The sequence below is a fragment of the Macaca nemestrina genome, chromosome 7 (assembly GCF_043159975.1).
Source record: "Macaca nemestrina isolate mMacNem1 chromosome 7, mMacNem.hap1, whole genome shotgun sequence".
Lineage (NCBI taxonomy): Eukaryota > Metazoa > Chordata > Mammalia > Primates > Cercopithecidae > Macaca > Macaca nemestrina.
This window is the reverse complement of record NC_092131.1, coordinates 36,994,938-37,020,751: the sequence shown is the minus strand read 5'-3', so window position 1 is coordinate 37,020,751 and position 25,814 is coordinate 36,994,938. Positions and strand designations below refer to the sequence as shown.

Genomic DNA, 25,814 nt, shown 5'->3' with positions numbered 1-25,814 from the left:
AACAGATGGGGAAGTTAAGGCATAAAGGTAGATATTACCTGAATTTGGTGTATTGCTTACTGCAGTAGACCACTTTGCTTCTGTGTGAATAATAAACTACTATGCTTTCCAGGTATGTGCTGAAATCTCCATTGCTGCAAACCTGCAAGTCTTGCCAATAAAGAAAACTCTTACTCAGCTGTTTTATATTTTTAGCTATATTTAGAACATCTACAGCTTGGCTAAGAGTTTTATTTCTGAATTTATAGAGAAGAAAGAAGTGCAGAAATTTTACTAGAGGGTTTTTTTTTTTAAATAAAAACACCTGTTCATTTTTTCTCTTCATCTTTTTTATTCCTTTGATATCTCCTTTCTTCCCATGCATTGTTGTTCGTTGACCGTTAGTTCTAAATCATTATTTCTCAACTGGGGGTAATTTTGTCCCCCAGGGCACATTTAGCAATGTCTGGAGCTTTTTTTGGTTGTCACACTGAGGGGCTGCTACTGGCATCTAGTGGGTAAAGGCCAGAGATGCTGCTAGCCATCCTACAATGCAGTCAATAGTTATGTGCCCCCAAAATGTCAATAGCACTGAGTTTAAAAATCCCTGCTCTAAATAATGGTGTTTACTTTCAGATTTGAACTGGAAAGACACAAATGCCTATTTTGTGTAAGGCAGTATGTTTTCTTAGAAAGAATGAGGGCCAAGTGCAGTGGCTCATACCTGTAATCGTAGCACTTTGGGAGGCCAAGGTGGGAGGATCCCTTGAGGCCAGGATTTTGAATATAGTAAGACTCTGTCTCTACAAAAAAAAAAAAAAAAAAAAATCAGCTGGGTATGGTGGCATGGGCATGTAGCCCCAGCTACACGGGAGACTGAGGTGGGAGGATCACTTGAGCCCAGGAGTTCGAGACTGCAGTGAACTATGATTGCACCAGTGCACCCTGGCCTGGGTGATAGGGCGAGATCCTGTCTCTTAAAAAAACAAAACAAAACAAAAAAGCAAGAATGTGGGCTTTAGAGTTTCACAGACCTGTTTTTTGTCTTATCTAAGGCCATGCTGGTTACGAGTACCTGTATTCAAGTGTGTGGGAAATAAAGAAAGAGCAGATGTGATAACTTATTTGCAGAATGCTGAGGAGGTATTATTGCTGTCCTCCTCTTCCACCTGAACTCCATCTACCAGTGACTCAATTTATGTTTCATTCCTTCTCTGAGACTTTAGGCAAGTTTTTATGCCTTTGGTTTTCAGTTTTTTCAACTGTAAGAGGAGAATAATAGCACTTACAAATATTAGGGCAGGTTTCATCAGAAAATGCAAATAGAGCACAAACTCCTATGACTGGATATAATAAGTACTTAGCAAATATTTGTTTTTATTATATTATTATTATTATTTTGAGACAGGGTCTTGCTCTGTTGCCCAGGCTGGAGTGCAGTGGTGCAGTCATAACTAACTGCAGCCTTTACTTCCCAGGCTAAGTCTATGTGCTCACCTCAGCCCCTTGAGTTGCTGGGAGTACAGGCACATGCCACTACGCCTGGGTAATGTTTTTGTAGAGATGGGGTTTTGTCATGTTGCCCAGTCTGGTCTCAAACTCCTGGGCTCAAGTGATCTGCCCATCTTGGCCTCCCAAAGTGCTAGGATTACAGGCATGAACCACATACCCAGCATGTTTTTATTTATTATTAATAATAACTGTATGTTCAGATTGTAGTAATTTGGACTTGCTATCAGAAGTGATGTATAAAACTAGGCAGGATTATCCATCAGTTGATGACTGGATAAACAAATGTGGTTTATCCTTAGAGCGGAATATTATTTGACTATAAAAAGGAGTGAAATACTGATGCATGCTACAATATGGATGAACCTTGAAAACATTATGCTAAGTGAAAGAAGCCAGATACAAAACATCACATATAATTCCATTTATATAGAATGTCCAGAACAGGGAAATCTGTAGAGACAGAATCTAGATTAATGGTTGTCTAGGGCTAAGGAGGATGGAAAGTGATGGGTAGTAATGGTTAAAGGGGCTTGTTTTTGAGGTGATAAAAATGCTCTAAAATTGGCTTTGGCAGTGGTTTAATAATTTAATGAATATGCTAAAAACCACTGAATTATACAGCTTAAAATGGTGAATTGTATGATATGTGAATCATATTTCAATAAAGTTGATGTGTGTGTGTGTGTGTGTGTGTATAGACTAGGCAAGATGAGGGCTGTCTCTCCTTTCTGTGTTATTTCATTTCTTAATCTGTACCTTGCTCTCCATCTTCTGATTTCTTTGGATCTCACTTAGAGGATGCATTCTAGTGGAGAAACCCTAATATTGCTGAATAGTCATTGCTAATTCAGTGTGGTGACAGTGCCTCTATATACACACTTAAAGTTTTTCCAATTTAGAAAAATTTCTCCTCTGGCCTACATAGTTTGTATGAATTAACACCAGACAGCTTTTAAACGTGAGCATGTTCTACATTTCTCACACATGAGTATTTGTATACTGAATTGGCCATATGTTTACCTGAGTTCCAATATATTTTATTTTTATAATTGAATAGTAAGTTAGAAAGCTAGTTTTCTTTGTTGAACCTTAGTTAGCTGACTGTAGTCAATGGCTTACAGTTAGGAACCTGTTAAGCAAACAGGGACATTATAATTATGAGATCATAGATAATAAAAACACTAGAATTCAAACTGCTATACTGTTAAATATTTAAATGGAAAATTATACATTGCTTATATCTTTTGATTGCAGCTGTCAAAATATTCTACCCAAAAAAGCTTAAGGGAATTTGCTACTCACATTACTGAGAAGTCTGCATGTGAGGGATGTCTTCAGACGCAGTGTTTCAAACTGTCACTTCATGTCCCTGTTTCTCTTCTTCTAGCCAGGTTCTGTTCTTTTCTATTAGTTGGCTTCTTAGAACAGACTCCCACTTAATGTTTGTAAGATGGCTGCAGCACCTCCAGGCCTTAAGTCTCAACATTAAGAGTAGCAGATATAGAGAAATATCCTCTCATCAATAAGACACTCCTGGCCTGATTCATACTAGCCTGGGTTGGGTCCTGTGCTTATTCTAGAGCTAATCTCAATGACCACAAGAATGGGATATGCTGATGACTTTGGACAGTAGAGCCCAATCCTAAACCTGAGGGTGGGGTCAACATTACCCAAAAACTTGTAAGAGTTTGGGATGAGGTGGTTTACCTGAAGAATTTGGTGTTGCTTTTTTTTTTTTTTTTTTTTTTAAATAGAAATTTGAATTGGATGCCAGATAGCAAGATACATCCTCTGTAATATCCAATACATATATTGTAACTTTTATCCAGATAATAGTAAAAAAAAAAAAAAAAAATTATTGACTACTTACTCTGTTTATACCAGGTAGAATGAGTAAAAAATCTCTGGGCAAAAAGTAGGATTATGACTTATGCTAAGAGTTGTCTTCCTAAGGAACCTTATGTAGCATTTTCTAAGTTTTGTGAAATTTGGTGTGTGGTTTTTCCCTGTAAATCTGGGTTACTGTTATCTGTAAGTACTGTGTTTGGGCTTCTCCAGGGCTTTGAACCTAGTACTTTTCTCTCTCTTGTCTTTCTATGTCATTACTACGTAGCATCACTTTCCTTTTTTAACCTTGGCCTTCTAAACATGTATAGATCTAAAATCTTAGGTTTCCAGTTCTGTAAAACAAGTTAGTATTCTAGTTAAATTCTGTTTACTTGAAGAATACAAATACAAATAGCTTGACCAGGGCGACTGTTCTCTTGTGTGTTCATCACTGTATCACGCAGCTCATTCGGACTGATCTCGCGGGGAGTCGTTAATGTAATATCTGATTACATCCTGTGTTTACAATTGAACAATTTCTCTTTGCTCTTGGGAAGCAAATGGCAATCATTTCTTTGCGAGAGTGGTTTGATAGCACATATCATAACATATTTAGTATGCTATAATTGTAATTAATGCCAGTTTCTAATGTTGGATTGGATGTAGACAGTTTGGAATAAGAGAGTTTTACATATTTTCAAGTAGCGATGTGGTGATAAAATAGTTCCAATTATCAGACTTGTAAATGAAGAATGATCATTGTTTACCTTTTTTGCTATTCGCTTGATTTAAAAATCAGATCTCTTAGTTTTGTAGAAAAAAGTATAACTTAAAAAATTAACAAAGGAAAAGCATTGGAGTCAAAATAACGACAGTTACTCTTTTTCTCATTTTTTTCTCCACAGTGATCCTGGTGGAGGGATTGAAATGTCTGAGTTTATCCGAGAGGCCACACCCCCAGTTGGTTGCAGTTCCAGAAATTCTTATGCCGGTCTAGATCCAAGCAACCAGGTAGGAACCTGTGCTGTTTTATTTTGCCTTTTTCCCTCCTCCTGATGGTGGTCTCCGTTATTCTCATGTCTTTAAGTCGGCTGATGTTTTGTCATATTTTTCTGATTAATATTTTTTAATTGTTTATTAATAACATCTTTAGTAATATTCTTTTTAACTTACTTTTCACATTGATTAATTACATATTTTTGAGCATTACTACAGACTCATCTTTGGGTGTATAGTTTTGATTATAACGATTGTGAATACCTTTAGGAAATTTAGGTTCCACCTTGCACTGTTTTATTTACCTTCAAATCATCTGTATTGGAGAGATGTAGATGTCTGTGGTTACCCCCGGTTTAAATGTGGCCAAAAAATAAAAATAAAAGTAAATGCTGAAAATCTCTCAGTGTTCAAGATGTTGAATGGTAAGCCTAAAAGTAAAATACAAATTTGCTTTTACCAGTTTTAATGTCTTTCTACTATGTAACTTTTAACTTAAAATGGTAACTCTTAAAGTATTACTTCAAAACTTGGCTGGACCTTTGCTGCTCTAATTCTCTTATTCATCCTAAATACCTGGATACTAATCAAAGTCCCAGTTATTCCTGCTGTTCTTCTCAGCAGATGATTTCATTGGGTAGAGTAAAATTCTATGAACTGTGTTGGAAATGTTCACGGTCTTCTCATAGTAGACCTTTACATAACTATAGGTTTTAGTGGTTGTTATGTCAGTCCTTTCATTACATAGAAAAAGGAATAGCTGATTTATATCAGGGTCTGGACTAGACCTCACTTCTCACTCCAGTCTTCCTGTTATCATACGACACAGCTTGTGGATTGAAACCATTCTTCTCTTTTCTCCTGCCTTTCTGTCCTAGAGAGAGACTTAGTCATCCTTATTTTCTGGTGTAACTAACTTCTTGTAACCTACATTTCTCAAGATTTTCAAACACCTTATGGTGTTGACCCTTTCTCTTGCAGATGGAGTACTTATTTATATGGCACTTTATAAGGCTCTACAGAGTAGATTTTCCTCTTTTTTTTCTCCTGTCTTATATACCGCCTTGTGTACAGTTGACTTTAAATTAATGATTGCTAATTATCTTTATGTGTCTAGGTAATAAAACATTAGAGGTAGATCAGACCTAGCTTCTCATTTAACAAATGAGTAAATAGCAGACATAATTCTGCCAATTTTGTCCTGTAGTCTTCTACTCTTCTGCATTGGTAGCCCTAAGAACAATGTTATGAAAAACACTATATGAATCAAAATCTTGAACAGGGTCTTGTTTTCCATTATATTTTGATAGAAGATTTGACTCTATTTGATTAGCATGTTCATGATTTAAAGTGAATGACTAAACGGTTGAAGGTAACAGTTTTGGTTGTGATTGATTATAGTACAGAACATGTAGGTTCTTAAATTTGTCTTCCTTCCATAACAAACTCATAGAATGGGAGATGTCAGAGTTTTTTTGTTGTTGTTGTTGTTGTTTGTTTGTTTAAAGACTGTGAAAAGAGCTATGACATATTAATTAGATTGATACTTTTTTTTTCTGAGATAGAATCTTGCTCTGTCATCCAGGCTGGAGTGCAGTGGCACAATCTTGACTCACTGCAACCTCCGTTTCCCAGGTTCAAGCCGTTCTCGTGCCTCAGCCTCCCAAGTAGCTGGGATTACAGGTGTCTGCCACCACACCTGGCTAATTTTTTTGCATTTTTAGTAGAGACAGGGTTCACCATGTTGGCCAGACTGCCTCGAACTCCTGACCTCAGGTGATCTGCCCACCTCAGCCTCACAAAGTGCTGGGATTACAGATGTGAGCCACCATGCTCAGCCTTAGATTGATACTTTTTGTTACAAATTTTACAATGCCTTTTTGAAGGCAAGGGTTACTATCCTTGATCCTGTTTTTTTTTTTTTTTTTTGTTGGCCTTGTGTTTCTCTCAGTTTCTTTTTATAGAATGAAATAACTCAATTCTTGAATATGGCTGCATGTTTTGTATTCTTAGTTAACCCTGGGCTTTCTTCTTATTGACAAATGTAGGTAGTATCAGACCCCCAGAAAGTAAGCCTAGATTTCTCCAATCATCTTTTGGAGACCTTTTTTCCTTTTTGTAATAGGACAGATGGAAGGGCCAGCAATGGCCAGGCACTTTTGGATCCTGTGACCTTGGCATCCTGTCTGTTGGAACTTGCCTGTTTGTTTTAGGGAGGGAGTCCCTTATTGACTGTGATTAAAGCATGTGTGCATGTTGTTAAACACACAGCATACCTTTTACTTAAAATAATAACTTTTTAATAAAAATGGGCAAATATTGGACGTTATTGTGCTACTTGGATTTTAGTGTTTTCATTTTATAATGTTTATGACAAAATAAATGGTGCCATAATTATTCTTACCCTTTAGAGAAGCTGAAGTGAGGAGGTAGAGTCTGACTGTGTGCAGATTGCTGGAGATGTTACCGTTATAGACATACTGTTGTTTCTTGTATGTGTTTTATTATACAATGTGTAAGATACTGCTACGCATTATCGTATTTTATGTGAATTTCTTGTGTACTAAACCGTGAACCCGCTGACCATAGTGGCTACATTGCAGTCATTGTTACCATTCTTTCCTTCACCTCTGCCTTTTTTCCTTTCATCTTCTACCCTGCATTTCCATTCTTTCGTTTCTCCACCTTCATCCTCTCCTTACCTCCTTCTCTTTCCTTTTGTCACTTTTCTACCTTCAAATATTTTAGTGCCCAATAGTATTCAAGGCATTCTACTTAGTGTGAGTTGGGGAGTGGGTCTTATACTGAAAGAGATTGTGATCTTATAGTAGATGTGATGTAAGTAACCAAAGATAAAGATGTGATATATTTACCAAGGGGCCAGGCGTGGTGACTTATGCCTGTAATCTCAGCACTTTGGGAGGCCGAGGCAGGTGGATCACGAGTTCAGGAGATCAAGACCAGCCTGGCTAATATGGTGAAACCCTGTGTCTACTAAAAATACAAAAAATTAGCTGGGCGTGGTGGCATGCACCCGTAGTCCCAGCTACCCAGGAGGCCGAGGCAGGAGAATAGCTTGAACTTGGGAGGTGGAGGTTGCAGTGAGCTGAGATGGCACCACTGCACTCCAGCCTGGGCAACAGAGCGAGACTCTGTCTCAAAAAACAAACAAACAAACAAACAAAAAAAAAAAACCGAAGTAAAAATTGCTGTAGGAATGGTACAGAAGAAGAGCTAATGATTTCATAGGATAAAGTAATTGTTTCCAGCTGGAGAGACAGGCATAGCTTCTTGGTGGAGGTGGCCTTGCCTGATATGCTCTCTAGTTAGAAGTAACCTTTCTTCCCTGGTATCCATAATCCTTCCTATGGCACTTGTCATAGAGAAGAAACAGTGGAATATTTTAGTTTATGCAAAGCACTTAAATAAAAAACTTCACCCCCAGGTGTAGAAATATACTATTTTTTCTTAATTTTTAAATTTTCATTTTTAGGAAATTTAACAAGTGAGGGTAAACAGGAAAATTAAAATAATACATAATGTCATAATTGATTGTATCATGAACATTAATATCATTAAGTGTTTTTCTACAGTGACACTTTGGGGAATGCATTGCATTTGGATGTACTATAGTTTATATTCTGGACGCCCTGTTGTTTCACATGTAAATAGTCATGATTCTTAGATATTTTGAGGAGAAGTATAATGCAGAAAAGTATGAAGAATAAAATGTAACTACTCTATTATACCTGTTAAGAATGTTTTTGTCAGCAAGTAGTAGAATATTCAACTAATAGTGACTTAAAGAAATAGTTGTTTTTCACCTAAATCTGGAGGTGATTGTGTGACATTTATTTAGCAGCCTAATGTTAGGCCTCTGGATTGGCATCTCTGCAGTTCTCTAGGCTTTTTCCTCAGGGTTGCGGGATGAGCACAGAAGCTTCAATCAAGACCCTGTTTGAAAAGTTAGGAAGCAAGCAGTAGTGTGGGACAGAGATTTTCCTTGATGACTTTCTTCTCAGACACACAAAGACGTTTTCCTGAAGCCCTCCAGCACATTCTCCCACGCGTTCATTCACCAGAACTAGTTCATATACCTACCTCTAGACCGGGGACTGGGCCCACTTCTCGTATATCAGAAGGTGTATGACTAATTTTGGAACAAAATAGGGAGATTGTTAAAGAAGGAGAAAGGGAATACTTTGTGAGCTTCTGAGCAAATGACTACCATATCCATATTAAATTTTTTTTTTTTAAGTTTAAATTCCTAGATGGGTATCCATAAAATGGTGTTTTTGTTTTCTTGTTTGTTTTTAAATTTCTGTCTAGGAAGTTTTGTTTAATTCTAGTAGAAAAATAGCATATGTTAATTCTGTAACTTATGTAGCAGGTGTAAGAATGAAACTTTCTTTTGTTATAAAATGCTTTTTTGGTTTTTTCTTGCTGGCAAATTGCAATGTCTTTTATGGCTAATTGAAAGCAGAAATTAGGAAAAACTAGAAGAACCAAGCTTAATAAAATAGTTCAAAATTATTACAAAGCTTATTTTTTGTTGACTAACTCAAGAGTTTATTTGTAGTTTCAACCTATATATGTATGCTTATTTTTATTTACTTTTTCACTGGCATGTAACTTATACAGCATAGTACATACCTTCAGTGTACAGCTAAGTAAATTTTTACATCTGTGTGCACCCATTCAGTTGCCATCCAGATCAAGAAAGGCCCTCATGCCCCTTCAAAGTCAACATTAACCTATATTTTGAGTGTATTTTTTGTGATATACACCTAACTAAATCAAACCAATGAAGAGGAAGACTACTTTAGTAAAGTATAAAGTATTATATGAATGTTCTTAATTTTATTTTACAATGCTAACTTTGCTTGACTGTTTTCTTCTTAGAATCCATGGAAACGAGTTATAGGAAGAGTTGCTGAGACTTGCTGATTTAGTAACTGTTATGTTATCTTTGATTTCCTTAATGTGGAATTTGTAGTACTTATTTATATTATTTTCATGGTAGTATAATAAATAATGGCTGTGAAATTTTAGGAAAGTGTTAAACTATCTTGAATATAAGCACTAAAAGCTCAACAATCAGGTTTTAATTTTCTCCTTACAGTTTGTGCTAAAAATTCCTTTTTCATGGATGCCTTAGACTTTTATTGATTTATTTTTTAATGTTCTGTCTATGAAGAAGTACTTACTTTTTGTCTCCAACTAAAGAAGGTACATAATGATACACTAACAATTTGATGGTAAGACTTAATGTTGCACTTGGTAGCATATGTTAATGTTTGTCTGCCAAACCTTCCTTTTATACCCTAAGAAGTCTAAATGTATTTCAGGTAGACATAAAGCCTGGTTTTGCTTTTGTTTATAACATGAACATATCATGGTGTAGTATAAAAATGATAGTTGTGTGACATGAGTTGCTTGAGATTGGAGGATCTGGCTTTTGGTGGGGCTCCATCAGTCCTGAGCACACAGAGGGATTGGGTAGCTCTGCACATCAGTAAGACACGTGCAGCCTGTGCCACAGCCAACAGGTTAAGTGGCTCCAATAGAGCTTGTCCAACAAGTATCTTTTAATATTGATAAAAGTGACCAATAACATGTTTTGGTCATATAATTTTGTTTGATAATCTTGCTAGTCTGTATTGATAATGACATAGCTAGCATTTTAATTAGTTTTACTTACTTCATGCCATATTTTCAGATTGGATCTGGTTCCTCGCGTCTTGGAACAGCAGCAACTATTAAAGGTAGGTGTGATCTAACTTAAAAGTTGCCCCTGACTTTCCCTTTCATTTTGGTTGTAGTGAAGGTAACAGTATTATACATTCACATGTAATGAAAAAAATCATTCTTGAAATTATTTTATAGATAAAATTATCTATCTTATTAAAAGTTGCTTGACTATTAAAGGTAGATGTGATCTAACTTGAAAGTTGCCTCTGACTTTCCCTTTCATTTTGGTTGTAGTGAAGGTAACAGTACTGTACTTTCAAATGGAATGAAAAAAATCATTCTTTAAATTATTTTATAGATAAAATTATTTATCTTATTAAAGGTTGCTTGACTTAAATTGTGTTCTCTTTCATCATCCAAATTTCACAAAAGTGACCACTTACATTACATTGCATGAATTACATAAGTTTTGATCTACAAGAAACTTCCTTGCCTTAGAGGGAAAACACTTTTGTGGGTTTTAGTGGGGTTCATGGAAAACTAAATAATTTGATGTGAAACCTTTGAATATGGGCACAAATGAAACAACAAAAAAAAGTAAGTTATTTTCTGCTGTTTGATCTATTCAGATAATTCATATTGTTTTTACCCTACAGTTTTTTAGGTTACTAATTTTCCCTGGGAAGGAAATTCATGTTGGTTCGAGTTATGTAATTTGCATTCCTTTTAAAAATCCACTTGTTTTTAAAGAAATAGTTTGATTAGTTTACATTTTGAAGCTTTCCATGTTATATTGTTTGGTTTGTAGTTCTGTGAGAATAATTAAATGCTCTGATAGTCCATGATACTTCCTGTTAGTTCAGTGCATCTTCCATTATTGTAATCTTTGATACACAAAAACTGCTTTAGTTGATAGACATCAGTACTCCTTGATGTATTAATACTTCCTTGGTTGGGCCACACTACAGCCTTACTGTTAATGTAAGGTCCTCACATGTTTCTCTTAACTTTGTAGGAGATACAGACACTGCCAAGACTTCTGATGATATCAGTTTAAGTCTGGGCCAAAGTTCTAGTCTTTGTAAGGAAGGAAGTGAAGAACAAGGTAAGAACATTATACTTTACCATGATGTCATACACTGTGGTGATCAGAGTTAATTTGTAGAATATACTGTGTACAATCTGGCAGGAGTTTATAACAATTTAATATGGTATTTAAGGAAACATTAATATAAAATGTTACTGGGATAGTAGTAATACAGAGTTATACAGGCTTTTAGCTTACTGGAACTCAGTTATACATGTTCTGCCAGATAAATATGGAGAAATTCTATGAGCATATGCCCCAGAGTGAATATGAGATCGGAGATAAGAATCTGCTATTCTTTTAGTTGGTCAGACCAAGTAGCCCAGCTTAGGGATAACCTAGTATGTAATATGTAAAACTGTTACTTTCCTTCGGTACAATCTCTAAATGCCAGCTGCTTCATCTCCTGCCAATTGCAAAAACAGCAATAAGTTTTGATGTAGTGTCTTAGTTCATGTGCATTGCTATAAAGAAATACCTGAGACTGGGTAACTTGTAAAGAAAAGAGGTATATTTGGCTTACGGTTCTTCAGGCTGTACAAGAAGCATGGTGCCAGCATCTGCTTCTGGTGAGAACCTCAGGAAGCTTCCAATCATGGTGGAAGGGGAAGGGGAGCTGGCATGTCACATGGTGAGAGAGGATGAGAAGAGAGAGGGGAGGGGTGCCATGCCTGCTCTGTTAAACAGTCAGCTCTTGTGTGAACTAATAAACTGAGAATTCACTCATTACTGCAGAGGTGGCAGCAAGCCATTCATGAAGGATCCACCCTCATGACTCAAACACCTCCCACCAGGCCCCACGTCTAACATTGGTGATCCACATGAAATTTGGAGGGGGACAAATAGCCAAACCATATCACAGAGAAATAACTTGCTGTTGGACCTACTGAGAAACCGTGCATCTATTACCAACATGGTAACTTCCTGTAGCAGATTGTTAATAGAAATTTTGGCTATTTGTGATTTTTTTTCTTCAACTCAATTGTAAATAAATATTTTGAATTTTATTGAGTCTTTTTAAACTCACATTTTCATGTTTGATTTCTAATTTTCAAACATAAAGCAACAGATATGTCATCCCCATTTTCTAATGGAGATTTTCCAAAGTTCTGTAATCAGAACCTGAACCAGAACTAGGTTAGAAACTTTTCTCACTATTGCCACCGTGTTATAACCCTGTTATTTTTATTAACCTACGGGTGATGTTTGATGGGCAGACAGGCTGACAAATTTTTTATTCTTAATTATGAAACTTGTTTATGAGGCTACAAACGGATAACTAAATTATGACATTTGCCCATTCATTTAATATTTTTCCCAGGTTGATTTCTTACAAGCATGTTTTGTTACCGTTGGAATTTTAAGTTTATTATTGTAACTCTCTCCTTTTTTTGAGTTACCGTACCCTCTCATTGTTTCTTTGCTTCTGTGGACTCTCTTATCTAACCTTATACCTCATTCCTAAAACCGAAAAGACCTTTACATGTACTGTGTGTGCGGGGCACAGTGGCTCATGCCTGTAATCCCAGCACTTTGGGAGGCTGAGGTGGGTGGAGTTTGAGACCAGCCTGGGCAACATGGCGAAACCCTGTCTCTACTAAAAATACAAAAATTATCCAGGATAGTGGTGCATACCTGTAATCCTAGTTACTCAGGAGGCTGAGGCACGAGAATTGCTTGAACCTGAGAGGCAGAGGTTGTAGTGAGCCGAGATCATGTGACTGCACTCCAGCCTGGGTGACACTCAAATAAATAAACAAACACACATACATAGGTACGTACATATGTATGTACGTACTGTGTGGTATGGAAACTTAAAAAGAAAATTAAAGGTGAATCAACTGGCTGTGGTGGCTGATGCCTGTAACCCCAGTATTTTGGGAGGCCAAGACAGGAGGATTGCTTGAGTCCAGGAGTTTGAATCCAGCCTGGGTAACATAGTGAGATGCCTGTCTCTACAAAAAATAATAAAAAAATTTAGCCAGGCATGATGGTATGTGCCTATAGTCTCAGTCTACTTGGGAGGCTGAGGTGGGAGGATCGCTTGATCCCAGGAGGCTGAGGTAGCAGTAAGCTGTGATAGTGCCACTGCACTCCAGCCTGGGCAACAGAGGGAGACCCTTTCTCTCTCTCTCAATCAGTCAACCAATCAATCAGTCAATATCAATTTCTTTGAGAAGTACAATATCCTTTTCTATAATATGAGACCATCACAGTGTCTCAACAACTAGATAATAATCTTAGAGGGGTTGGTGCCCTTGCGTTTAGGGATTATATATCTTATTTTATATCTGGAAAGTACCATATACAAACAAGATTTTTATAGTCTGGTAGGTTGGGAATTATATACACACAGATCTACCCTTGCAACTATATATTAACATAGACAGTGATGTCTAACATTCACTGGGTGCATACTATTGGTCAAGTTTGGGGTTGGCATACTTTTCTGTGAAGGACCAAATAGCTTTGTAGGCCATGTGGTCTCTCTTGCTACTTAGCTACTCAACTCTGCCACTGTAGAGTGAAAGGAGTCATAAACAATACATAAATAGTGGGCATGGCTGTGCCAGCCTAAAATTTGGTTTACAGAAACAAGTTTGAGGGCTGGATTTGGCTTCATGGGGCTTAGTTTGTCAACCCCTCGTTTAAGTCCTCTTCTAAGCATTTTATATGCATTTACCCAGTTAATCTTCACTATAAACGTTTGAAGTTGGTACTGTTATTATTCCCACTTTACAGATGAACATGTTACTGCTTAGAGAGAAGTTATAAGAAACTTGCTCAAAGTCACGCAGCTACAAAGTGACAGTCCTATAATCCAAATCTGGTTTTGAATTAGGCTTTTAAAAATCTATACTATACTACTTTCATATAGTTTTAAAACTTGCTTTTATCATGCAACATTTTTCCGTATATTTAACATTTAAAAAATATTGTTGAGTACTCTTGGCACTGTTTTAAGTACTGGAAGTAAATCAGTGAACAAAAAGACAAAAAGTTCCACTCTCATGTGGCTTCCATACTATTAATATGGAATCATACCGGTAGAAATCAACATATACTGTAGTAAGTAGAGACAGAAGATAGGGATTGGTGGGGACTAGGGAAACTTTAATTTTAAATAGAGCAGTTGAGGGCAAGCCTCTCTGAGAGCAAAGACCTGAAGAAGGAGGAGTGAGCTCTCAGGATATCTGAGGGGAGGGGCCCCCTCCACGCAGAGGGAACAACAAGGGCAAAGCCCCAAAGCGGGAGCATGCCTGTCAAGTTTGAGAAATATTGTGGCTGGCTCAGAGTAAGTGAAGGGCCAAACAGTATGGAGTTTTGTAAGCCATCTTAAGTGTGCTAATTTTAATTCTGAGTGAGATGAGGAACTGCTAAAGGGTTGTATTTCATTTCGGCGGAATCACTCTGGCTCCTATTTTGAGGAATATTTTAAAAGGGGCAAAAGTTGAAGCAGGAGCTCACTTAGCAGATGATTGCAGCAATCCAGAGCACAGATCAGAGTAGTGAGAAGTAGTCTGACTGTGTGTGTGTAAGATACTAAAAAGATAGGTTATGGATTTGGATATACTGTGTGAGAGAAGTAGTGGTCATGGATGACTCAAAGGCTTTTGAGTTAAGCATCAGGGAGGATGGGGGCCTGCCACCTGAAGCGGGGAAGACTGAGGAGGAGCAGATTCGGGGTGGGGAGAGCATGGAGGGTAAGTTAGGGAGTTCAGTTCAGGGCATATCAGGTGCTGTTAGACCTGTATACAGCAATGAGTAGATAGGTCCAGATTTCAGATAAGAGGTCTGGGTTGGGGGTTTTAGATTCAGGAGTTGTCAGTGGATAAATAAAAACAACAAAAATCAGTCATATCAGTTAAGGGGTTGGGTATTATGAAGTTGATGAAGTATCAGGGCAAGTATACTTGTTAGCTGCTTGGGGTTTCTGTGGCCTGACTTCTTGATCCAAATCCCTTTTCCTAGCTATGGTTTGGCGCCACCTAGTGGCAAATGTTCATGCTGGCTTTAATACCATTTGGGACTCTTACTCCTGTGGTTTGGATTTACAGGACAATGGCCTTTAGTTAGTTGGTTAACAGTTAGTTGATTAGTTGACACTCATTTTGTCACCTGATTCAGGATAACTGGGGAAAAACAGGATATTGGGGTGTATCTTCAACTTTTTCACTTCTAAGATAATCTACAGTTTCCCTACCTCTTGCTCATGTCTTCCCTTTCCAAGATCAGAACTTCAGACCCATGTGAATATGAGGGCTGGGTAGAAGGTAGAGGAACTAGTTACAGGTATTTTTGAATTTTGGTTTGTCATGGGGATAGAGAACTGGATGAGATTTACAAAGAGGGGTATAGGTAGAAAAGTGAAAAGTTCTAGCTGGGTGCCATGCTCACACCTGTAATCCCAGCACTTTGAGAGGCCAAGGTGGGAGGGTTGCTTGAGGCCAGGAGTTCAGTACCAGCCTGGGCAACATGGTGAAACCCTGTCTCTAAGAAAAACTGTAAAAAATTACATGGGTGTGGTGCTATGCACCTGTGGCCCAGCTACTTGAGAGGCTGAGGCAAGAGGATTGCTTGAGCCTGGGAGATCAAGACTGCAGTGAGCCATGATTGCACCACTGCACTCCAGCGTGAGTGACAGAGCAAGACTCTGTCTCAAAAGAAGAGAAGAAAAGAAAAAGTGAAAAGTTTTAAGATCTGAACCCTGTGCCTCTTTAGTTTAAGAAGTCCAGGAGACTGAGTAGGAACAATTAGTGAGATCAAAGGAAAAGCAAGACTGTTATCCCCGTGTGATCAAGGAGAATGGACTGGCCACCTTCATCACGTGCTGCTTATAGGTCAGGTGACGTGAAGACTGAGACCTGACCATTGGATTGAACAGTGTAGAGGATGTCGGTGACCTTGATAAGCACAGTCTTAGGGGAGTTAAATTGGAATACAAAGAGAATTGGAGGGGAAGAATCAGACAATGAATATAGACAACTCTTTCAGTGAATTTTTGTAAAGATGATAGCAAGCAGGAGAAGTAAAGATAAAGGAGGGATTTCGATTTTGTAAGAGGTTGTAAGAGAAATAACAGCATGTTTGTATAATTGATTATTATCCATAATCGATGGGGATGATCAGAGAGAGAAAGAAGGTACAATTTTTGTTTATTAAAGTAATATATATGTTAACTTTAGAAAATATAGTTAAGTATGAAGAAAAAATTTATACCTCTGCCACTGAGAAACTTCTTTTTGCATATCACTTTTTTTCATATTTTTTTGCTTTGATATAATTCAGTGGTTTTTAGAATATTATGCATCCATCACCACTATCTAAATCAAGAACATTTGCATTACGCAGAAAGAAACCTGCACCCATTACACTCCCCATTTCCTCTTCAAGCAGCCCCTGACAACCTCCAGTTTACTTTCTGTTTCTATGAATTTGCCTATTCTGGACATTTCATATAAACACAATTATATGTGTTTTTTTAATGTGTCTGGCTTCTTTCACTTACCTTATTCTAGCATGTATCAGGATGTTATTTCTTTTTATGGCTAACTGTGGTATATCACTTTTCACATTTATAAAAATATATGCACGTATTCCATTAGCATTCATTTAAACTTACAGAACTGGATTTTTTTTTTTTTTTTTTTTTTGAGACTGAGTCTTGCTCTGTTGCCCAGGCTGGAGTGCAGTGGTGAAATCTCAACTCACTGCAACCTTCGCCTCCCGGGTTCAAGCAATTCTCCTGCTTCACCCTCTCAAGTAGCTGGGATTACAGGCACCCACCACCACACCCGGCTAATTTTTCTATTTTTAGTAGAGACGGGGTTTCACCACGTTGGCCAGGCTGATCTCGAACTCCTGACCTCATGATCCATCTGCCTTGGCCTCCCAAAGTACTGGGATTACAGGCATGAGCCATTGCACCTGGCCAGTGCTACCTTTTTCACTGAATTATTTTCTCATTACATAATCTTTGAAATTTTTTTTTGTGCCTGTGTGAAATTATTAGTGGACTACATTTTCAACCATTATTTATAGGACATTGTTATACTTTTCTGTTTTAAGAACTTTTATAATAACATGACATGAACAACTTTGTGCTAAAACCTTGGACGCATATTTGACTCTATCCTTTAGCAACGATTTCTTACCTTCAATTTAAGAATACCTTTTCAAGTTCCTTGGCCATATTGCGAGATTGCTTTAAGAAGGTTACACCAGTTGGTACCACCATGAGCAGTATGCCTTTCTTATTCTAAATGCCACTAATAACAGTTGTTTAAAAAAAGTTTGATTTGATGAAAAATGGTATCTCTTTGTGTTGATTTGAGCCTCTTAACTTTGATATAATTTTTTTCATATGGGTAACAGTAAGAAAAAATGTATTTACTTGAAAATTTCCTGAAACCACCTAAATTTTTTCTGACAAAATTTAACCTTTTGTGGTATATTTGTTTAGAAGTATTGAAAAAAGTGCATGTATTAAAGTAAGTTTGGCTGTGTCTTTTAAAATGAAATACTTACATTTCTGTTTTATCAATTCCTCAGAAGGAAGTTGGTTTTGATCATTAGCATTTAAAAAATCTTTTGTTATCTTAGATTTAGTGATTTTCAACTACTTGCTCAGAGTCGCTAAGTTTTCTGTAAAATTCATATCCTTGAAATGTGAATATCACACCAACTGATAGTTGCTTTATTAGAGATATAGAGTTTTTAGAAATAACTATATCTCTATTTAATTATATCTCTATATAATTTAATACTACAAAAAATACAATGCTAGCTTTTAAATTTTGATATTTAGAAGATATAAGAACCCAACCACTGTAGCAGCTGTGTTGGGAAAATAATAGAGAACATGGGTTTTATTTACCTTGAAAACTTTAAAACGTAAGATAAAGTATAATTGGACATTTATAAACTCCAATTTTTATGGTACACTCCAGAGGCTATCCGTGAGTTTTTAATTAATTAATCATAGCAAAATCTACATTTAGATTTTTAAAAAGTACATAAACATTTTTAATAACTCATTCCTTTCTTTTAATCTTAGGGAGAAATGTCTACTTTGGTCATTGAGATTCTACTGGGAAGACTCAGATTTACTATAGAATCTATTATTTTACTTCGTCTATCCATCTATGACAAATAAGACAATAATTTTTATTTTTATTGAACTAACAGCAGGTTCAAATGTCCTTGTCTGGCAAAACATATATTTAAAAATCAGCTATTTTGCAGTTTGGTTGTCAAGCTATATTCCAAGATAAATTACAATGTAGGTAGGTAGGTAGGTGTATTGATTTATATCTATATTTACATTTATATATATAGTATGTATGATAAGTCACTAATCACTGGTCTGGATGGAGGGTTAAAGCAGTGATCTTACAGATACAAGAATATAAGTATTTTTTTCATGAAGTATTTTATAATTGCTATACCAATAATGAAAGATAAAAATTCAATATTTTACTCTGTAATTATTGCTGTTTTTACCATTCTGAACAGCAAGAGGATGTCTTAACATCATTATATCTTGTTTGGGCATTGGTCAGCCTATTTTTGTTGGTTTGTTTCTGATTACTCTAGGTTTTCTTGATTTGTAAAATAATTGTGTTAGCTTTTTGAAAGGATTTTAATATTGTGTTAGGTAAAATAATGATAGCCACCTTTAATTGTGACGGCATTGTGTCAAGCAATATATGTTATTAGCTCAGTTATTTCCTTGCCTATGACTCACTGAAGTTGATGTCCCGTTTTACAAATAAGGAAACAGATTTACAGGGGGTAACCCAAAGTTACCAAGTTAGTAAGTTGTAGACAGAGCTTGCCTAGAAATCCAGGCCTATTTTAAGTATAATCCTTTGTTGCCTCTTATTTTATTGTTGATAGTCTATAGAACTCTTTCTGAGGCCAATTGAAGAACTCAAAGTTTGGAAGTTCAGTTCAGTTCAGTTCGTGAGTAGAATGCTTTCTTTGTGCAGCTGTGAAACAGAAAGCAGCTCTTTGGTGAACTACTTGAGAAATTGTTTATACTTGATTTACTGTATGCAGTGAATTCTTTCCATTGTGAAACAGTAGAAAAGCAGATCATACATTTATTTTAACATTTCCAAACATGTGTTTGAAACAGATTTGGCAACTGATCGGAAGCTCTTTCGTCTTGTCTCCAATGACTCCTTCATCTCTATTCAGCCTTCCTTATCCTCTTGTGGACAGGACTTGCCAAGGGACTTCAGTGACAAAGTGAGCCTGCCAAGTCATAACCAGCACCACCACCATGTTGATCAGTCTCTGTCCAGTGCCTGTGACACAGAAGTAGCTTCTCTTGTACCTTTACACTCACACTCTTATAGAAAAGACCACCGGCCGCGAGGTGTACCACGGACTTCTAGCTCTGCTGTAGCTTTTCCAGACACTTCAATGAATGATTTTCCCCTTTATCAGCAAAGACGTGGGTTAGATCCAGTTAGTGAGTTAGAATCTTCCAAGCCTCTTTCTGGATCCAAAGAATCCTTGGTGGAAAATTCTGGTTTATCTGGGGAATTTCAGCTTGCTGGTGACTTGAAAATCAATACTTCTCAGCCACCCACAAAAAGTGGGAAGAGCAAACCTTTGAAAGCAGAAAAAAGCATGGACAGCTTGAGGAGCCTGAGCACACGGAGTAGTGGGTCAACAGAAAGCTACTGTAGTGGAATGGACCGGGACACTAACAGTACTGTCAGCAGCTATAAAAGTGAGCAGACCAGCTCAACTCACGTAGAGAGCGTCTTGTCAGAGCATGAGGAGTCTCCTAAAGCAGGAACAAAAAGTGGGAGGAAAAAGGAGTGCTGTGCAGGCCCAGAGGAGAAGAATAGCTGTGCCAGTGACAAAAGGACTAGCAGTGAAAAGATTGCCATGGAAGCGAGTACCAACAGTGAGGTTCATGAGGCCAAGGACCCCACCCCCTCTGAAGAGGTGCACAACCAGAGAGGTCTCAGCCCCTCTGCATCTGAAGAAGCCAATAAAAATCCCCATGCAAATGAATTTACTTCCCAAGGGGACAGACCACCTGGGAACACTCCGGAAAACAAAGAAGAGAAGAGTGATAAGTCAGCTGTTTCTGTGGATTCCAAAGTGTGTAAAGATGTTGGTGGAAAGCAAAAGGAAGGGGATGTTCGACCTAAATCTTCTAGCGTAATCCATCGGACAGCTTCTGCCCACAAGTCAGGCAGGAGACGGACAGGAAAAAAACGGGCTAGCAGTTTTGATTCAAGCCGGCATAGGGACTATGTTTGCTTTCGAGGAGTTTCTGGCACCAAGCCACACAGTGCTATATTTTGTCATGACGAAGACTCTAGTGATCAAAGTGACTTGAGTAGAGCATCAAGTGTTCAGTCTGCTCACCAGTTCAGCAGTGATAGCTCATCTAGCACTACTTCTCATTCCTGTCAGTCTCCTGAGGGCAGATACAGTGCTTTAAAGACCAAACACACTCATAAAGAAAGGGGCACAGACTCTGAACACACACACAAAGCTCATTTGGTTCCTGAAGGAACCAGCAAAAAGCGTGCAACACGACGGACTTCTAGCACAAATAGTGCCAAGACTCGTGCCCGAGTGTTGAGCCTGGACAGTGGCACAGTAGCATGTTTGAATGACTCAAACAGGTTAATGGCACCTGAAAGTATAAAGCCCTTAACCACTTCAAAATCAGATCTTGAGGCCAAAGAGGGAGAGGTGCTAGATGAGCTATCTTTATTAGGACGGGCTTCCCAGTTAGAGACAGTCACTCGATCTAGGAATAGCTTGCCAAACCAGGTTGCATTTCCTGAAGGGGAAGAGCAAGATGCAGTCAGTGGAGGTAAGTGAACTGTAAGAAGAGATTTCTGTAAGAGTCACTGCTTTTTCATACTATTAATTAGAGTAGTACTTACTAAAATATGCTTCTGTTAATATTACCCCTTCCACTGTGTTATTAAAATAAGCTTTCTTGAATAGAGAAGTAGGTGGTTATCTTAGAAAAGGTTTTGGTATGAACCCCAAGAACGTATTTTTTTGGTTGCAATACTTGAATATGTCAATTTGTTCTTGATGGTGTCAAGAACACCAGTTTCTAAGCCAGTTGCCACCTGTTAATATTTTGCTGGGAATAATAAAAATTAGCCCTCTTCCTTTTTATAACAATAGCAACAATAAAATATGTAGTTATTTAAGGGCACCAAACCAGTTTCAGTCATCTCTTATACAGTATATGACACTGAACTTTCAAAGTTAGATCACTCAGCCTGTTATATAAGAGTTTTCCAAATATTGCTTTAAATCTGATTATGTACATTGAGAATTGTGGTTCTTTTTTTAAGTCTGTATCTTTGGTTTTATTTCTTGCTTACTCAAGGTTCAGGTGTTAGGAAAATACTATTTTTTTTCTATAATTTCACACGTTATTCTTAAAGTTTATTAAATTCAGATGTGTAGTTTATATTGGCATTTGGTATCCATTAATTGATGTAAGATGCCTCCATAATAACAGTGATGGTGTTCTGGTTAAAGTAATAGCTTATTTATTTCAGGTTTTTGGAGAATTGTGCAAATTTGGATAGGTGATTTTATATTCTGTCAGTGTGTGTGTTGACCTCTTTATTTCAGAGTTGTTATTTTGCTGTTTTCTTCTGTCCAAGATAGTTTGTTTATTTGGTTCTGGTTTTTATGGAATCTGCTTCTTGAATAGAATCAGAAAAATCAGGTCTTTTGTTGTTAGTACCTTAGTTTTTTTAGCCTCTACCCCCATTCTCTTTATTTATGCTTCTGTCTTTAAAGTTTATAGTCTGTTTGATATAGTAATGTTCAGTCACTTATTAAAAGTTAAGCTGGATTTTGTTTGTACAAACATTCTGAAACATATGAATATATGCTTTTTCTCAAAGATGTTAATATCACCCAAAGTATTTTAAAAGTCCATGTTGTGGTAAACATTTTCCTAGATTTTTTTGGGTGAAGTTTCTAGCCAGATTATTTCTAATGGGAACATAAAGAAATTATCTAGTACCTGAAGAAAAATGTAGTTTATCAAACCTAAATATTGAGAACTAACTATATCTGAAGTGGTTATAACCATTTGGTGACAATAGAGTAATTAAATTCTCTCGAGTGTTTGACCTGGATATAGTTCTCTTTTTTTGTAAACAACCTGAAATGCTTGTAGTGATTTCTCACACAAATTATATCAGGTATGTTCACAGTATGCAGGAAACCACTGGATTTTAAAATATAGCTTTATTTTTAAAGTTATCAAAATGAATTTTAAGTGAACATGCTATGGTAGAAAAATATTACTGTTCTGAATATTGCTGAAAAGTAAATACTGAAAAAATATGTACAAAAGTATGTAGTAAATTCATACCTTTATATTTGAAATGTCATTTCCTTTTCATGGGTACTGTTTTTTAGGAAAAGTTACTTGAAAGGTGTTATTTGCTTCTCAGTGCTGTTCTTTAAGCTGTATTAGCCCTCGTTTTTCCAGGCTCTAGCTTTTGTTTTCTTTTGTTTGTACTCATTTCTTTTTATTTATTAAAATAACTCCATTAAATGTTAATAAGAAATAATGAAATAAAAATATCTTCTTTGGTGGAAGAAATGTAATAGTCTGTGTGCTGTTTAAAAACTTTTTTTTTGCCTAGGGAAGGCATTGCACAGGCTATTTTTATTTGTGCTTCACTGGGTTTAGAATACAAATAAGAGCAAAACTAAAGCACTTAAATGTGTTGGGAGTTTTTTAATTGGTTTTTATCATAACTAAATATAGGGGTTTTGTTGGGAGTTTATTTGGGCTTTTTGAAAGTTTGGAGGTGGTGGGAGGGGATTTGTTTTGGTTCTCATTATTTAAAAATTACAGAGACTCTCAAATACTGTTTAAAGATATTTGTTTATGTTAACATTACCTGTTATAGCACTGTCTGACAATTTAGAAGAAATGTTTCTGGGCTGTCCTCCCTTACATACTGTATTACTGAAACCTGTCAACCAATCATGTTACTGCTTGGCCATTCATATACCTAGGCATAAGCCATAGATAGATTTTGTCCTGAAGAATATGAAGGTGTGGATAACCAATTTCTTTTCGTTTTATTTTAAGGTAGGTGGTGGTGGTAGTGTGGAGAGATGGAATTCAGGAAATATACTTTAAAGTATTAAAATAAAGTACTCTAAAATAGGAGGTAATCTAGTTTAGTGACATGGAGTCAAATACTTTTGTTAATATGTGGGCTCCACTGTTGTGACTCTAGGAAATCTACTTATAAACCTCAGCTTCCTCATCTTAGAACGAGATGATTATAGTATCTATCTCATAGGGTTGTTGTGAGGACTAGGCAGTTAATACACGAAAATGCTTATAACAGTGCCTGGCACGCAGTAAATGCTTACTAGTGCTGCTGTGACTATTCAAGGCCAGTTAGTTATGCTACACAATGTAGCCTGTCCTTTAACCTTATTAATTCAGTGGTATAAAATTAAAGTAGAAGAAAATGATTAAATGTAGAAGTAAACTAGAGATAGTCTAAGTGTGCCATTGTGAAACTCATTAGTAAAAATAAAAAATATCTGATTCCCTAGTATCTTACATAATGCTAATAGGAAAAACATTTTTTATTAACATCAATTAAGTGACAGGGATTTTAACGTTATTTTGGCAGTAGTATGTCATATAACTTATCTTTTTTAGTCACATAACAAGTGATTGTTTTCATATGCCCTGTCATCATTAATCAAGTTCTTTGGTTATAACTGAATTTCATCAATAATGGTTTGTGATTACTGAGACAGGAAATATGTTTTAAGTTCAAACTAAGTCATTTTCTGTTGATCTCTTGTTTTGTACTTAATTTTTCTTTTTAAATTATAAGTCATATCTTTAATTTATGGCTAATATTTTAAGAAATGAAAACTACATACAAGCTATATGGCAGAAAAATGTCCTGTGTTTTCTACCCTGTATTACTTTTAATGAAGTCCTTTTCTTTTGAGCCATTTAAACTTATTTCCTGTGTGATTCAATACTGTTATTATAGCATATTTTCTGTATCACTTAATGGATTACAAAGAATAGCCCGAGTGGAGAGGTTTGTGTTTACTTATTATTCTTTGTGCTTTTTTCTGAATTGTTTAACCTCTATTTCTCTGTGAAATTTATTTTAAATATAATGTTTGAGTCACTATTCTGTAAGCATGAAATAGGATCCTAATATAATATTGTGTTGGGAACCAAAGATAATCTTTAAAGAAACAATTATTTAAAGAAAAGTCAGATCTTTTCAATAAAAAATTTATGAGGGTTTGTGCTATACACATAAATTGAAGGTGTGTTATTTTGTACCCAAATATCATTGAGCATTAGATAGAAGATAAAGACCAGTAAACAGACAAGAAAATGCAAATTATAGTTTTTGTAATTTACTAAATAGAAGGACTCTCAAGTCTAATAAACTTAATTTTCTGATTTCCGAGTCCACATGGAAAGTTAGAAGCAGCAAATTAGTAGAAGGGATGGGTACTTATAGAAGCTGAAGTAATGACAGCAGAAGAAATACACAGCTAACCCTGAAAGAGGAGCTGTAATAGCTCTACAAGCCAAAGCAGGAAACCCAGCAGTGCGTGGTCATTAAATGCAGGGGCAGATTTCGTTTTAATTTTAATAGTGTTCAAGGACATCATAATAGCATAACTTAATACTGTATTAAAGTATAATGCTATACTCATTGTATATGTGGCTGACCTTGATTTCATTAAGGAAAGATGTTCTTTACTGTGAAAAAAGCTTAGACATATATAAAACCGCATAGAAGGCGGCTCATGAAATACAGCAAAATAGGTTTGGCAAAATTATCTTCCTTTACAACAATATCAAGAAAAGAGGTGTTTATTGGTGAAGCAAATACATGTTTGTATATAGAATTCCCAAAACCAGCCCATGCCTGATTTTGTCAAGTAGGAACAAACATTACAGTGTTTTTCTTTCTCTCAGCAGTGAGGTTCTGGGCATCAAATGGTTACATTTTCATACTACCTCTAATTACTGTCTTAATATTCTGGCAGGTCATTAAATCTGTGCTGGCCGGGCGCGGTGGCTCAAGCCTGTAATCCCAGCACTTTGGGAGGCTGAGACGGGCGGATCACAAGGTCAGGAGATCGAGACCATCCTGGCTAACCCGGTGAAACCCCGTCTCTACTAAAAAATACAAAAAACTAGCCGGGCGTGGTGGCGGGCGCCTGTAGTCCCAGCTACTCAGGAGGCTGAAGCAGGAGAATGGCGTAAACCCGGGAGGCAGAGCTTGCAGTGAGCTGAGATCTGGCCACTGCACTCCAGCCTGGGCAACAGAGTGAGACTCCGTCTCAAAAAAAAAAAAAAAAAAAAAATCTGTGCCTCAATTTCCTCAACTGTAAAACGGGAATAATAACTGTCCAGACCTGTCTCACAGTTAACTATCAGACTCCAATGAGCTTAACCTAATGAGTGTAGAAATGTGAAAATGCTTTATTGTAGGTTCATTATATAAACAAAGACAGTGATGTCTTTCATATATAAGGATGTGTTACCTCTCAAAAATGTCACTTCAAATATATGTGTTTATCACAACTGACCCTTTAGTAAGGGACTCTTCTGAAAGTAGATGCAAAATTGTATCTGAAGGGTTGATATCTTTCATCCCATTCACAAAGGGTTAAAAAGGATTAGAAA

At 36.7% G+C, this 25,814-nt stretch overlaps 1 protein-coding gene across 9 annotated transcripts in view; it reads left to right on the top strand.

The window, feature by feature from the left end:
- LOC105494311 (pecanex 1) overlaps positions 1–25,814 on the top strand; it is a 209,971-nt gene that overhangs the window by 45,266 nt on the left and 138,891 nt on the right. For all 9 annotated transcript variants that reach the window (XM_011762638.3, XM_011762637.3, XM_011762633.3 and 6 more), the window contains 4 exons: positions 4,224–4,329; positions 10,034–10,079; positions 11,021–11,110; positions 19,233–20,942. In XM_011762638.3, the coding sequence (XP_011760940.1) occupies positions 4,224–4,329; positions 10,034–10,079; positions 11,021–11,110; positions 19,233–20,942 (1,952 nt within the window). The remainder of the gene's footprint in view (positions 1–4,223; positions 4,330–10,033; positions 10,080–11,020; positions 11,111–19,232; positions 20,943–25,814) is intronic.